Raw genomic sequence first — 16,494 nt, 5'->3', positions numbered from 1 at the left:
ACAGTGGGAAAAAATCTATGAAAACCCGCAAAGAATTCTGTAACTCATGAACTAATTGAGATAGGTCAACAAACTAAAGCGTTTATTATATAAAAACGCCCAAGGAATTCAATGGAATGTTTTACAATGGCCGCACGAATCGCCATCCTGCTCGTTTTACCCCAAATGTACAGGAGTTTTGGGGTTTCCTATAACATTCGCTCTGTAACTTGAAAAGAAGTTAAGTGCGGTATTCTGGAATAGCCTACTTTCATGTAAAAAAAGTCTGGAGAATCGATTAGAAGAACCCACACTGGCCACACGAAACGTTTTGGTGGCTATTTTACCCCAATTACTCCATTTCATGAGATTCTTACTGTAAATCGTCCCTAAATCTTGGTTATACTTCTTGCATGCAAATCTTCAACAAATTGTTATATATCTCAAGGAAAGAAAATCGAGCCCCAATTATGTTATTCTCGGGCTCCCCAAAGATCAATATCAATATCTTTTCAGAAATCAAGAAAATTTCAACAGCTTATCAAGAAGAAATTCTTTCATTTTATTCTTGGTTTAACAACTAAATATGAGAAATGGTAGTACAATAACATTCAGTAAGAAACAAAACACATCCGACTTCAATCGCGCTCTAGTCATTAACATGCTTGTACTCGTAAAACAATCCATACACAATTAAAACGTTATACATTGTCTATGTTCGATCAGTACTAGAATACTGTTGTTAGTCACCTTAGCTAATCACATGGGAAGATCGCATATAATCAGGAGTTGGACAAGTTTTTGCTCATCAGTATTCAAACATTTAAAGAATATTCTATGGTCTCATTTGTAGATGACATCGTTTCGAGTCGCATAGATGCCAGTGCACTTTTGTGTAAACCCAATTTTACATACCATCTTTGCCTTCAAAAAATCAAAATCAACCTTCATTACAAACTATCAGCGAATGTCAAAAATGGACCAACAAGCCAAGTGATGGCAGTATACAACAAGCATTCAGAATATTTTAATTCTATACGCTATGGGGTGTTAGGGTCTAACACATTTGAAAAATCATTTTTTTTTGTATTTTCTTATAGTAAAACAGCCTATCGAAACAAAGCTCTGGAAGTTATGGGCTTTTATCTTTTCTTATCTCATACTGTGAAAAGGCAAGGGTTCTGCTTTGCTTGACTTGAGATTTGGACAGAACATTCTTGAAGTGCTTTATTATAACAAAATACAAAGAAAATTTATGGTTTTTCGAAAGTGCTATGCCCTACCCTTCCCCTAGAAAAATAAATTGTTTTTTTTTCGATTTTATAGACTTTAAACGCGTTTTTCTCGAAAGCACGTTTTAAAAGTCCGTGTCCATCGTCTTTCAAAAACTATTTCGCCATTTTTTTTTTTCAAATTTTGCAAACACTTCCCAAATAAAAATTACCCAATCCCAACGTTTGCTTTTTCGTTTTTAGTTATGTTGTTTCTCTGACAATTAAGAAGCCTTACCGGATTTGTAATAGTCCCTTTATTTCCACAGGGAAGATTTTAAATCTCTGTAGTAAATTTAATATGAGTTCACATTAGTTCATTTAGCTGTTATTCCATACAAAACTCACGTTTAGTAAATTGCTACTGTTTTAGTTCAGATGTAGCTCATGGATCTACTGCTGCTTCAATGATTTGTTACGTTAGATGGATTTAGAGAACTGTAGATATTTATCGAACAGTACAATCCTAGAATAAGTTAGGTTAAGCGATAAGTATTAATTCAATTCAGTAACAAACTCTATTACTTATAGTTCAAGTTCAATCAAAGTAACTTTTTGGAACAGAATGTAACTGTAATTACGTAAATAAGTATTTATTAACTAAGCGGCGTTCAGTTCACGCACGTTTTCCTAACTCTCAAACCATTTTGTTTTATTCCTTCTTAATCTATTTTATCAAACTGTCATTCTCTTCACGGTGCTATCGCTATCAAGGTGCGCTTAACTTGTTGTTGACAAGTTACTTTGGGGAGGTTTCACAGCTACAAAATGGTAGATTTTTTTTATGAAAATCGCAGTTTTGACTTTAAACATCCAAAATATTTTTCAACGAAAAAAAGATAGGTAGGTAACATCACAGACATACTTGAAGGACGCGAATACGATTTGATTGGAAATATTTCTAAAATTCGATTTGAATGTATCACGCCACGTATTTTCAATTATAAATGATTGAAATTTTGATTATTAGCGAGCAGTGTCGTATTTTGTCTGCTAAAAATCTCCAGCATATCGGATTTTCCTGCCATAGACGACAGTTTTGAAGCAGTAAGCGATATATCAAAGCACGAATCTATAAATAGAAGCGAAATTATAGCTTACGTTTCAGTCTTACGCGTAGCATGCTAGAGGTAGGTTGTTGCTAGACAGCAAGATAAAAAGTGCCATAAAACGATATGAAGTTTTAATTGGTATGCTCTGATCTTGTGTCATGCAAGCTCGGATGAAATTCCATGTTATGTCGTTTCGCCTGAGAAATTGACAACTACCGCAGGGTAAATTTTAAGTGCTTAAGATTATTTCTAATTAATATAAGATGAACTCGATTGATAATGATAAAAAGTTTATCGCTTCAACCGAAAGCGCAGAATGGTAGAGAAACTTAACACTATAAAAATAACTGCTTGCATACAAAACTTGAACACAAGTTTGGCGAAAAGAAGCTTAAATATCAAAATCGTATCGCAAGTATGGTCGAAGATATAATTGCATACATTTGGGATATTGGTGTAATTTCGTCGGCTATAAAAAAAAACAATGTTCGGTTTTGGTTCCTAATCAAGATCAATCTAAGTAGACTCTCGTGCAATTGCGGATTCAAAAGTGTGACGATTTATTGAACTGTTTGATTGTAGATCATTAGAAATTTTGGTTGCCTTGTTCCACATCAATGGCTCGAACAACCCCATGTGGGTGATCCTTGTAGTTTTTTGTTCTTAATATGGTTTTTCGAAAGTGGAATGCAATTCATGAATTTAGCACTAGTATTCGGTAGCTGAACTCATTTTCATATTTTCTATAATTTTTTTTCAGAATTCTTCCTGAATTTGAATTTTTTAATCAGAGTTTGGCGTTTAAATTCCAAAACTAAATTAATGTACTTAATTTAGTGTCAAAATCTATTCAAGTAACTAGTTCCGGAATCCATAGTTTGGATTCAGTTCCAGAGCCTGAAAAATTTTGAACATGTTGTCTAGAATTTAATTTTAAAAGTGAGTTTTGAAACTAAATTTCGAATCTTAGATCAAGTTCCGAAACCAGGTGGATCAGTCTCTGAGCCCTGTTCCACAATCTAATCTAAACGAGGCTATTTACCTCTCAGTAGCTTTTCCTGCTGTTGGTAAGATGTACTTTTTGCTACGTCCAATTCCATCTAATGTACAAGTAGAAATGATCAATTCTCGACCTTTTACCTTTCAAAATGGTCCAGTTGAACATCGGAACTTATATGTGCCGGGACCACCTCAAAACCGACGCTCGAGTATGAAAAAAAGCAAACAAGTGTGATGAGTTTTCCTCATTGTTTTCTTATGGCATGGAGCAGAATTATGTTGTTACGCGTAGTATAACTCGAGATATTCACGATTTAGTTCTACCCATTCTTCCACAGGGCGAACTTTGGATACAATATTTCCCTTTCGTATGAGCTTCGATCGAATTCCTGTAAGGATTGTGCTTGGACATCTTGCGACGGTCACGACTCGGCGGGATAATCAAATCAAAGTCGGACAGATGCAGCCAAGGAGCGTCAACCCACCTAAAAAAGAACACATTGGTGGCCAGCCAGCCGGGGGTAGAATGGGAAGCATACCCACACCTACAAACACACACACACGAGAAAGGCAAGAACCTGACCCTACTCACTAGTCGGGCTGTTGAGTCATTTCGCGTTGAGTCGAGCGCGGGTTTTTCCTTTATCATTTTTATATTTCTATTTTGTTTTCTATTGCCAAGGATAACGGCGGCAGTGGCGTCGACAGTCAGTGGAGTCGCTCGATTATTTTTTTTCACACGTGAACATGTGTTTGTTTGTGTGGGTGTGGAGGCGGTGGGGCCTGGGGGTTGTCAGAGAGCAGCGAATAAGAAAGATATTTTCCGACGCAAAACCTCCTTCCATGAATTTTGTTTTTATTTCTTTCCAGAGCTAAGAAAAGCTACGACTCTCATGTGGGATCCCGCAGTCGTCTCGTTCGTCCACCCACCGTTCTCGCGTCACTTATGTGGAAGAAAGAAACATTTCTTAGACGAATCATGTTTTTTTCTCCGGCCCTGTCAGCCAGTTTACTTTTATATATTTTTTTTATTTTTTATGCTTTTCCCTATGTGGATGCAATATTGTGCACCAGGGGCGAAAGCTTTGTTCTTTATTTTTGCTGAAACAGTGAAATGCAGCCGTGGGGGACGCGAGAAACACCTTCCCCGCCAAGAGCTTTGCTAGTTTTTATCATTCGGAAGGATTGTTTTTTCCCTCTTCTAAGCAAAGCACATACCGGTTTTATTTCAACATGCTTCTGAATGACAAATCATCGAACCGTGCGTTTCATGCGACCGACCCGTGATTTGCCCGATAAGAAAACAGCAAGGAAAAGTTCGCCGTCAATGCATTCTTCAAAAAAAAAAAAAACACTCACCTCCATCGGCCCATTCCACATGTAGTGCATCCCGACACCGGACGGATCGTGGTGCGAGTTAGATGTCATGTGTTCTGCCATCACCGCGCTCATCCAGTGCACCAGTCCCTGGGTGGGATTCTGGCCCTGGACCGAGCCCGGCACCGGCATCTGGTTGAAGTTGGGAATTGCCGCGGTTGCCGTGGTGCTGCCGGTGTCGGGAGTTGCTCCCTCCGATGCCGCCGCTGGATGATGGCCGCCTGGTTGACTCGGGTGGTGATTTGCCGTTCCCGGAGCTGTCCGGGGTGAAGCACAGTTCAGCGACGATTTCGAGTCTTCCGGGTGACGGCAGGTACTCGGATGGTGATGATGATGGTGGTGGTGACCGTGGTGATGGTGCAGGTGGTGGTGGTTGTTGTTGGCTTTCGAGTAGTCGTTGTTATTGGTGGCCTCCGTCAGCCAGGGAAAGGACGATGGCGGTTTCTGCAAAACGGACAGTATTATTAGAAAGAATCATATTAACTTAATTAGTTGATTGATTGCCTTACGGCCATTCATCGGGACCGTAGAAGATCATTAATCAGAGAAATAAGGTAATCAAATATAATTTCTTGTGGTTGTAATAAAACTTTGCATTTGAGTTTTCTTCATACTGTCTAGAAAGTATAAAGATCATAGGTAATGTAATGTGTATGTATTTAACGAAAATATGCACACACTTCTCTCGGAAACGGACAAACCGATTTTCACAAACTAAGATTCAAATGAAAGGTCTTATGGTCCCATAGCCTGCCATTAAATTTCATTTCGATCCGACTTCCGATTCCGGAGATACATGTGATATGCATAAGAAAATGAAAAAAATATATGATGAAATGAACTTGTCCGATTTTCACAAACTTAGATTCAAATGAAAGGTCTTTTAAATTCTTTTAAAATTACTGGAACATTTCATCTCGATCTGTCCCCACGGTTTTAGAACTAAAGCGCAATAAGTGGAAAATTCAGTTCGTGCTCGCATCTCATCCGACACAGTCGAAAATTGCTTACGGTCGAGACGATAGAAACAAAGACAATACAGTGTAGTGAACAATAGAGGTGTACGAAATTGGCAAAAACGATTTAACAAAGCCTGAAAGCCTACAAGACCAAATTTAATTTGTATTGATTTCAAGCGCTGCAAAGTTAGACCAGCAGCAACCGAAATTGAAATCTTGCTTAAGCAACGAATGTATCTAAACGTTAATGATGTAAATGGGATTCAATTCAACAAGGCGTCTAACTGTGTGTACATTATGTTCAAATATGAAAAAGATGCAATTCAATTTGCTTCGGTTAACAACGAGGTGCACAGTGTTAACCATGACAATGTTCAATATAGAATCTCTGTGCACATGGTGGACAATGCCATAGAAGTACGCGTGCATGACCTTCCCCCGCAGACCAGCGATCAGTTTGTTCGGGAAAGTATGTCGCAGTACGGTGAAGTTCTTTCCATCGAAAAGGAAGTATAGCGGTTTTCCGGGTATCCGGAATGACGTGCGAGTGATACGTATGCAACTACGTAAAACAATTCCATCTTACATCATTTGTGTTCAAGACGGGATACATCCGTGTAAAACGCTGATCACGTATGAAAAGCAACTGGTTACATGTCAGTTTTGTGAACTACCTGCACACTACGGCAAACCTTGCACTGAAACTGCGAAAAGAACATCTTCAAACAAAAACAAGGACAACCGCTCAACAACGGAAACTAGTGAGCGCAGTACTCCTGTTGCACCATTAAAACAACCAGCAACTGCAATTAATGTACAACAAGGCGCGTCTACAGCAACTAACAACGAATCCAAGACTACGAATTACAAGGAAAGCGAAAAAAAAACGGGAACCAACAACGACACCATCGATGCGGCAATAGATGACGAGACGAGCCACGAACAAAGTGCCCCTCAATTATCGCAAGATAAAAATAGAAGCTCCTCTCCCCCTAGAAAAAGGGTGACAACGAGATCCAATGGTAAAAATATTATTTTATCTAATAAAAACATGGCTCAAACGGCCACGTAAAGCTTGTACGCTAATTGGCCTGAATAAAAAAAATTATAAAAAGAAAGTGGAAAGTTTTTAGTTTCAGTAGTATTTTTTTCGCAAACGATGGTAGAAACAGGTACAAATCACCTAAAACTGACTGATAAACTCTTCTAGTTTGCTGGAATTGCTAGTATGTAGGCATTAAAATCTAATTCGGTTCTACTGGTCACCCAGTTTCTGCTCCCGAAGCACAGAAAATAGTGAAGAAAAATGGTAAAATTAAAACTCATCGTAGTGAGTAGTCTCAGCGATGCTTGAACTAATTTTTACAAATCTCGATTCATATTAAAGATTACATTATCTCAAAAGCAACTGTCAAATTTCATCCGGATCCGATTTCCGGTTTCTCAGGTACAGGGTTAAGATTGTCAAAGCTTTCAAATCGCCATATAAAATGATGATACAAAACCGGTACGCTGCAGTGGTCCCAATCATGTAAAACCAATTTTAATCCACCTAGTGGTGTAATGATGCCTTTCTCATATTACTCATTACATCATAAATATAATCGTGAAATTCGCATAAACAACTGGTTATTGAATAGAAATAGGATAATTTGTTCGGATCTAATCTCACAAACTCTGTAAAACCTGTTTACCCTGTAGTTCCGAAAGTAGTATCCACAACAAATTAAGGAATTCCGTATGAAACTGTAAGACTTTTCTTTTGAAGCTATAAGTTTGTGAAAATCGATTTGGCCATCTCCAACAAAAGTAAGTGAGATCCTTTTTGCAGTTTTTGATCACTATTTCCAATTCTTCCGAAACCGGATTCAGATAAACGGAATAGCCGAAGTTGGTTCGTTTACTACCAACAAATATGACCTACAAATTGGAACAGTTTTGAGCGTAGTTAAACCTATACTTACTATCTCATGCTCTATTTCGATTAAACCAATTAAACGAAATCTAACAAACGAAACGAACCTGCGTTTCTGTTACTTCTGCATATGTAAGTCAAGCTAAACAGCATAAAACATGTAATAGGATTATTATTATTAATATTATTATTATTATTATTATTATAATTATAATTATAATTATAATTATTATTATTATTATTATTATTATTATTATTATTATTATTATTATTATTATTATTATTATTATTATTATTATTATTATTATTATTATTATTATTGTTGTTGTTGTTGACATCACTACACAACGTGTACGAAATAGAACAAAGCACGCCTTGTTCGTTTTGTGTTTTCTTCTTCCTTCGGTGTTGTACATATTGTCACTCTATATGGCGATTTGAAAACTTTGACACTCATCGCCCTGTAACTGCGGAGCCGGAAGTTGGATCCGGATGAAGTTTCACAGTAGGTTTATAGACAGAATTAAATTTAATTTAAATCAAGATTTGTGAAAATCGGTTCAAGCATCGCAGAGAAATCGAAGTGAATTTTGTTTTAGTAGTTTTCCTTCTCCACTTTCGGTGCTCTCGGAACAGGAAAAGAGGGGACCAGTTTTGCCGAATTAAGTTTTCATGCCCACAAACTAACAAGCTCTGCAAACTAGAATAATTTATCGGACAGTTATATGGGATTTGTACCTGTTTTTAACCATCGTTCGTGGAAAATACTAATAAAATTGGTAATTTTCCACTTATCACGCTTTAGTTCCGAAACCAGAAGTCGGATCCTGATAAAATGTTCCAAAAATTTTTAGGATATTATAAGACCTTTCATTTGAATCTTAGTTTGCAAAAATCGGTTGAGTTGTTCCAGAGATAATTGATTGTAAACTTTTTCTCAAATTTTCACATATTACCATATAACTCCGGAACCGGAAGCCACATTCAAATGAAATTCAATAGCAAGCTATGGGATCATAATTCCTTTTATTTGAATCTTAGTTTGTGAACACTTAAAAAAAGCATGTTCTAGCTATCTCCAATATATATACTTAGCACCCAGACATACAATATTCCTTAACCTTGCACCCTAAATTCAATATTGATTAAAGTAAGCGGGAAAATAGTCTCCTACACGAAAACAAAATAAATATTTTTACAGAGTTCGCATTCACATCGCATCCAAGTCAGTCGATATAACAAAACCGCTTACGTTCGGGACGGAAGAAACCAAGTACAGTATTGTGTAGTGAACAATAGAACGACCTCGAAATGAGTGAACCAAACGAACAAAAGCTACCGCCGACACGAAAGAATACAATTGTTGTTGACTTTAGGCAGTGCAAAATTCGACCTTCGATACGTGAACTTGAAAGTTTGCTTAAGGAGCAAATGCATCTTGACATTAAACGTGTGCATCTACTTCAATGCAATAAGACGAATAATGTTGTTTTATCCAGTTTTATAAAGAGTTGGATGCAATTCAATTCGCAAAAGACAATAATAATGTGCATAATGTGGAGCACGAGAACATTAAGTACAACATTCCAGTATATATGGAAGATAGTGCTATAGAAGTGCGTGTGCATGATCTTCCCTCAAGCAACAACGATTCTTATATTCGCAAAACTATGTCCCAATACGGAGGGATACTTTCTATCAAAAAAGAAACATGGAAGAACTTTGTCCCCGGTATTCTAAATGGCGTACGTTTGTTACGCATACACTTGAAGAGACCTATACCTTCTTATGTGATTTTCGGTCAAGATACAAGAATTCCGTGCAAATCACTTGTTACCTATGACAATCAGATGGCCACATGTCAATATTGCCAAAAAGCTGTTCGCTACGGTAAGCCATGTGATAAACTGGACAAGGAGACAACCACACCAAAGGACAACGGTGCTTCCTTCACACCAACCCCAAGCAACCCCAGTACACCTGTGACAGCCACCAACAACAATGAAGCATCCCCTTCAACGAAACCATCAGTATCCCCTATAGAACAAAGTACACCAGCTGCAGTTAACAACTTACCCCCCAACCAACCAGCAACTGCAATCAATGTACAACAAGGCGCATCTACAGCAACTCTCAACGAGCCCAAGACTACGATCAACAAGGACAACGAAAATAAAACGGAAATAATAACAACGCCGCGGACGAAGTGACCCCCGATCTTCGTTGGATGGAAATGGAAACTCATCTTCCCCTAGAAAAAGAGTGACAACGAGATGCAATAGCAAAAAAAAATTAAGTAACAAAAATCGGCCACGTAAAGCTTTTACGCAAAAAGGCCAGAATAAAAATAATTTTATTACAAATATTTTTACAAAAAGTACCGAAACATAAAAGAACGGAGAGTTTCCCTAATACAGTGTTCCTTCCAATTAAAAATGAAATACAAACTGGTAAACTTCGTCTATCTTTATGAAATTATTTTTACTTCTGTCTGAAATGTTCAATTGCTTTGATTAATATTTAATTTAAGGTGCACGGTTAATGAATACTGTATGTATTGTTGCTAAATATATATCTATATAGGAGAATGTAAGAACATGCTTTTTATTTAAGTGTGTATGAAAACACAAATGTAAGGAAATTTATGTTGTGACTACTAATTTTTCTAATAGTGTTTTGATCATACTTTCAAATTTTGTTGAAATTGGTTTCACATATTTCAACATTTTAGAGATATTGATACATACATTTATTTAATTTAATATAGTATTTTGAAATTAAATTGTTCAAAAACTGTTTAGTTTGTAAACTTAAAAATATGCAACCTTTGACAAAAATTTGTATCTCGATGATTGAAATACAATTGTTGAACATTTGAAAATTCTAAACATTCATTGAAATAAGTTATGATGGAAAAACTTGATTTTAGGGGTCTCCAATAAATAATGTATCATATCTCGACACCAATGCATGTTCAAGGGTTCATGTCTTCGACATGTTTTCTTGTTTGAACATGATCTACAACTATTCATAAATACTCTATTTCGTATTTTTCACAACATAAAACTCTATTTCGTATTTTTCACAACATAAAACTCTATTTCGTATTATGTGCAACATAATTTTTTCAACTCACTTGTAAGTGGAGTAATTACAACTTTGATTATACTAAAAGAAGCAGACTATATCAAACAGAAATTCTTCTGAAGACATAAAAGATCCAAAATCAACCCCTGAGGCATAAATATATAAAACACGCGTGTTTTGACATGATTGGGACCACTGTGCGCTGGTACGGAAGAAGAAAACACAATACCAGTGCAGCAATACCGGGCCGGTTGTGTACACCCAAATCTACGTTTACGAACACTTTTTTTACACATCCTAAATAACGTAAACCTTTTCTATGAACCTAGTTCGTAAAAAGAGGTTTTTGCATACAATGAAAAAGATTTCCAGCTCTTTCGTATTCTACTACTACAATATGGGTATTTTTGGAACGGGTTTGATGAGTAGATATCGGAAAACGATGTTTGAGGTGACTCTGTAATCCAAAATGGAAATTTTCAGTTTATTTATAATCCTTGAATGCTATTACAATATGAGTATTGTTTGATTTGATGATTATATTGATGATTGGATACCGGAAAATGATGGTTAAACGCGTTTGAAAAATCATTATGATAATTTTAGGTGTATCGATATACCTTTAAGACCATTACGATATGTTTAGATGCCATTTGAAAAGTAGACGTGCTTCAGAAAACAGTATTGTTTGAATATTATATTATATGAATGATTTCAATGCAACCACAAAAAGTAGACGAGTAGAGCGGAGGGTTTTTAAGGAATATCAATAAACCGCAAGTCTCTTTCGTAGAATTCAGAACCACTTCAAACATTGTTTTCCGACTTCAATTAATCAAATCGAAAATGCCAATATTGTAGGGGTTTTTAAAGGGATATCAATAAACCAGAAGTCGTCCGTTCCCACTATGCAAATGTTCTCCAATCGACAGGAATCTTTTTTTTTTAATTTTGTAAGACTTTGCACAGAGAAGTGTGTACCTCTAATATGTATAAAACACTGGTCTTAAAATACTATTTTTAGTAAAAACAACAACAAAAAACTCATATTTTGCGAGTCTAGTAGTTTAATAAACATTTACATAGTATCTGAGATTCATGAACTTGAGGCAAGTCTCCTGATCAATATGATATAATATTTGGATGACTAAAATTATCAGTGCATAACTTTATTTCAACCGTTTGAAGGCATCATCTTTCAATACTCAGTTTAGGTAAATTTAATAATTTCGCTAATTTTTTTTTTTTTAATTGCCCACCACACTCCCCCACACCAAAAAGCTCAACAAGGAGCCCCCTGGTAATGGACGCAACTAATCTCAGTTCATTAACACTGGCAAAATTTTAATACCAACAAAGAAAAACAAGAAGAACTGAGATTAAAACAATTTATTCTAAGATGTGCAATTAACTAATTTATTGGTGTGGAATCCCAGTGGAAATAAGTTTCCTTTTAAGGGATCCACGTTTAATATCTAACATTGAATAATATAATATTGTTGACGTTTAACTAACATTGATATACAGATAGATTACGATTGTTTAAACTTTACGCTTATTGTATAAAAATTTCATTCAGTCTTTGTCTAAAGTAGTGCTTCAATCTAGATCTAAATATGGTACGGATGTTGATTTGTTGTATGTCAAGAGGAAGTGCATTAAACTTTGTAGGACCAACAAACAGAATACGCCTTTGGCCCAGAGTTGTGGTTGTTCGAATGCGTTGCAAGTGGCCATTACGGCGCGTCGCGTACAAATGGTTTGGAGTTGAAAACTGTATGTTACGATGTGTCGTGGCATGCAAGGTGTCATGAACGAACAACAAGGTTTGCATGTCACATAAGTAAGCTATTGGTAGAGCATTATGAGCTTGGTCGGAGTACAAAGAAAACGTAGAGAACAGCAGAGGTCTATTAAAAATAGTTTTAAGACACCTATTCTGAAGAGTTTGTAATTTTTTCAGATGAGAGCTAGCTGCACGGCCCCAGACCGATACAAGATAATTAAGTTGTGAGTGAATATAAGCATAGTAGTAGCTCAAAAGTGCACGCCGAGGAACATATGATCGCACTCTCCACATGATACCACAGGAAGATGCGACACGCTTTTCAACAAAACTTATATGATGAGTCCAAGATAACGTAGGGTCAAGATGAATGCCCAGGTATTTAAAGCATTTTACATTTTCAATCACGTAATCTGTTAGCTTCGGGTTGTCATGAATTGGTAACACTTTTCGCATGAAACGAAAGACCATATATTTCGTTTTGAGTAAATTCAATGACAATAAATTAGCGTTGAAATATTTGTCAAGGACATCTAGGTCACTGTTCATCGAGCTTATAATGGTACTGATGTTATGATGGGGATAGAATAAGGCTGTATCATCGGCAAAGAGTCTTGGAGTACCGTTAAGATTCAAGTTGCCTAAATCATTTATGTATAAGAGAAATAATAAAGGTCCTATATTACTACCTTGTGGTACACCAATTTTCGTAGGAGCGAGGTTGCTACGTTCCCCATCAATGGATACAAATTGTTGCCTATTTGTCAAGTAACTACGAATAACGCTGTTTGCAATGCCTCTGATACCATAACATTCGAGCTTTTCGAGTAAAATCGTGTGGTTTAACGTGTCAAAAGCTTTTTTAAGGTCAAGAAATACGGCACCGACAATATTCTTACGATCTATTTCACTCATTATCTTGTCAACTAGTTCTATAATAGCAGTTTGTGTGCCAGAACCTTGTCTAAAACCGTATTGAAATTGGTAGAAGACGCTATGTTTATTTAAAAAGTCAAGCAATCTGGTGACTAATAGTTTTTCAAAAATTTTGTTAAAGACGGATAATGTAGATATGGGACGATAATTATTACAATCACAACGATTACCGGACTTAAATATAGGAATGACTTTAGAGATTTTTAGACAATCGGGATAATAACCGGACAGAATAATTTCATTAAAACATTTAGAGAGAATCCTAGAAAACGTTGTACAATTTTCTTTTAGTAAACTAGCTGATATACCATCGGAACCACTGCCTTTGTTATTATCTAAGCTGTGTATCAGCAATGTAACTTCGGCGATTGACGAGGGACGTAAAAATATTGAGTCACGAACACAGCGAACATTGCTTAAAGGATTAATGCTAGTATTAGTTGGAATATTATTTGCTAGTTTTTGTCCAATGCTAGAGAAATAGTCATTAAAGGTCTGACATATTTCTTTACAATCAACAATTCTTCTACCATTTTCTATGAGGTTTATCTTATCGTTTTTCTTGGTTAAGCCGAATGAGTTTTTCAAATTTTTCCAAAATTTTGAGTGAGGTGTATTGGAAAGCAAGTTTTCGTAAAACAATTGTTTACTCTTTTTTTTCAAAGTATCAACTTTTTTAGAGATATGTAGAAGTATTAGCTTGAGATGTAAATCTGTCGGATTACTTTTGACGCGCTGAAGATAGTTACTTTTTATTTTACTCGCCCCTTCGGGCACTTTTGCTGATTAAAAACGTTTTTCTACATCAATCATTTCCGATCGAATCAATATTTTTTTAGAATTTAGATCTTTACTGATCTCGATTTCACATGATCATGATCATACAAAAATCAAAATCACTTAGAGATCAGATCATTTCTGATTTCGTAATGATAATTTATTCCTTGGTTAAGAACACTTGAAATCAGCAGTGATCGGTGGTTTTCCCAGCCCAAATGATATCACATGTCAATATAAAATACTGTTTACATTTTAACAACGATATTTATTTCATGAATCTCAACATACCGCACTTATTTCAAATGGATCATGACGAGTATCAGTAAGTATATTTTGATTATTTTCGCAAATTAATAACATTGTTCGAGTGGATTCAACTATTTGCAATGTCTAAAACGAATAAAACCGATTTATTTTTCAACTAACAGAATTTTGTTTCAATAACAACACCAGCTATTTCAACTAAAATATTTGTTGAAATTGAAAGGTATGTGTCCTCACTAATTGACAGCATTTTTTTTTCAAACAGTTAAATTAGTTGTTTCAACCATCGTTTCTGCTAATCGAAAAACAAAAATGACAGTTTAGTTAAAACAACAATCGATTAGTTGTACCAAATTTTAACCAATCGAATTCAGAAAATCAACTAATATTTTGGTTGAAATGGGATCGCGGGTGGTTCCGTGGAGACACAGCTCTAAAACGCTGTCAGGCATGGTAGAACATACATCGAACATGATCTACATCCTGGCCGTCACCCGACCGATACCATACACCCAAACATCTTCTCTGTCCATCAAACACTAGTCATCTCGCTCTATACCTATTTTCCGCTCAAGCACTGAATAGGAGTGTGTATTTACAGGGTCCGGCACTCGAAGTGTAACCAACTTCAGACCTTCGAGCCTGGCGTCAAGGTAAATGCGACATATTATCGGGAAAGTATTCTGGAGGTTGCTTTGAAGCCGTGGGCAGACAAACATTTCGGTGGCAGACCATGGACGTTTCAGCAGGACTCGGCACCGTCTCACAAAGCTCGAGTGAACCAAGAATGGCTGAAAAACAACGTTCCGAACTTCATCACGTCCACACAATGGCTCTCGAATTCACCAGATGCGAATCCAAAGGATTATTCTCTTTGGGCCATTTTGGAGAGCAAAGTCCGAGCTAAAAGATACACCAGTCTCGAGGCGCTGAAAAAAGTTATTGTCCGCGAGTGGGCCAAAATACACCTGCAAGTCACATTCGGGCAGCTTGCGATTCGTTTTTTGACCGTCTCAAGGCCATAGTCAAGGCAAAAGGTGGTCATATCGAGCAAAAGTGAATTGATTCTGAATTTTGTATTATTTTTACATATTTTGTACTTTGAATTAAGTAAAACTAATTTTCCAAACTGAATTTATGGCCTTTTTAATTGGTTACACTTCGAGTGCCGGACCCTGTATAATCGCTTGTCACCTTCTATACTCATATAAAAATCGTTTTTCTTATCCTCAAACGTACGTCTACAGCTGTTCCACAATGAATTTTCTTGCCTTTTCCGGTTTCTATACTGTACAATAATGAAAATGGATCATATTTTCCACCGTTTTAGCGAGTGTCCTCCTTAAAACATACATAAAAAAAGTTAAGAAAAAATGAAAAATAAGCTGCAAGAGCATAAGAGTAGAAAGTAGGAAAGCAGTAGGAAAAGGAAGAAAAGCAGAAAAAAATCAAAATGAGAAAAAGAAATTGAAATGTTCGAATAAAACAGGAAGCGGGAAACAAAACGTAAATAAAATCCGCACTGATCGAAGTGCTACCGTACGAGTCGGAACTGTACTCTCTGAAGCCTTCAATGTTACATCGGGTCCATCTCGGCCCACTCCTCTTCGTTCTATTCGTTGACGATCTTTGTAGTCAATTGTCGTCATTTAAAGTAATGTATACAGATGATCTCAAACTCTATCGCATCATCACAAGTCTTTTGGATTGTTACTATAACTAGCCAAAGTTTGTGCGAAAGGTTAACTCTGATCGAAAACAATAAAGAAGCAAAAAAGAAGAGGGAATAGTGTCAAAGTAGTATAAAGAAGCACGCATAAAGTTCTAAAACAAATAAATAATATGCTAGAGAAATAGAAAGGGGATTAGAGAAAGTAGAGTAAGACACCAAAGAGGAAGAAAGAATGACTGAGTGGAAATATATATTGGAGAAGCTAAATGAATGAGAAACTCTTAGAAAAGATGATTTTTTGGAAAAAGATACGCGTTACGCGCACACTCTGACATCAACCATAGGGTGACGAAGTGGTAACGCGTATGCAAATTTTGCGAAATTTTCCAAAAAATCATCTTTTCTACGAGTTTTTCA

The 16,494-nt window shown here is 36.3% G+C and overlaps 1 protein-coding gene across 3 annotated transcripts in view; it reads right to left on the bottom strand.

Annotated features, from left to right (window-relative positions):
- LOC131432590 (zinc finger protein rotund-like) overlaps positions 1-16,494 on the bottom strand; it is a 310,007-nt gene that overhangs the window by 142,582 nt on the left and 150,931 nt on the right. For all 3 annotated transcript variants that reach the window (XM_058598946.1, XM_058598944.1, XM_058598945.1), the window contains exon 2: positions 4,661-5,122. In XM_058598946.1, coding sequence (XP_058454929.1) covers positions 4,661-5,122 — 462 coding nt within the window. The remainder of the gene's footprint in view (positions 1-4,660; positions 5,123-16,494) is intronic.

This window comes from Malaya genurostris, chromosome 2 (genome assembly GCF_030247185.1).
Source record: "Malaya genurostris strain Urasoe2022 chromosome 2, Malgen_1.1, whole genome shotgun sequence".
Lineage (NCBI taxonomy): Eukaryota > Metazoa > Arthropoda > Insecta > Diptera > Culicidae > Malaya > Malaya genurostris.
Note: the sequence above shows the minus strand (reverse complement) of the source record. Positions and strands in the feature narration are given on the sequence as shown.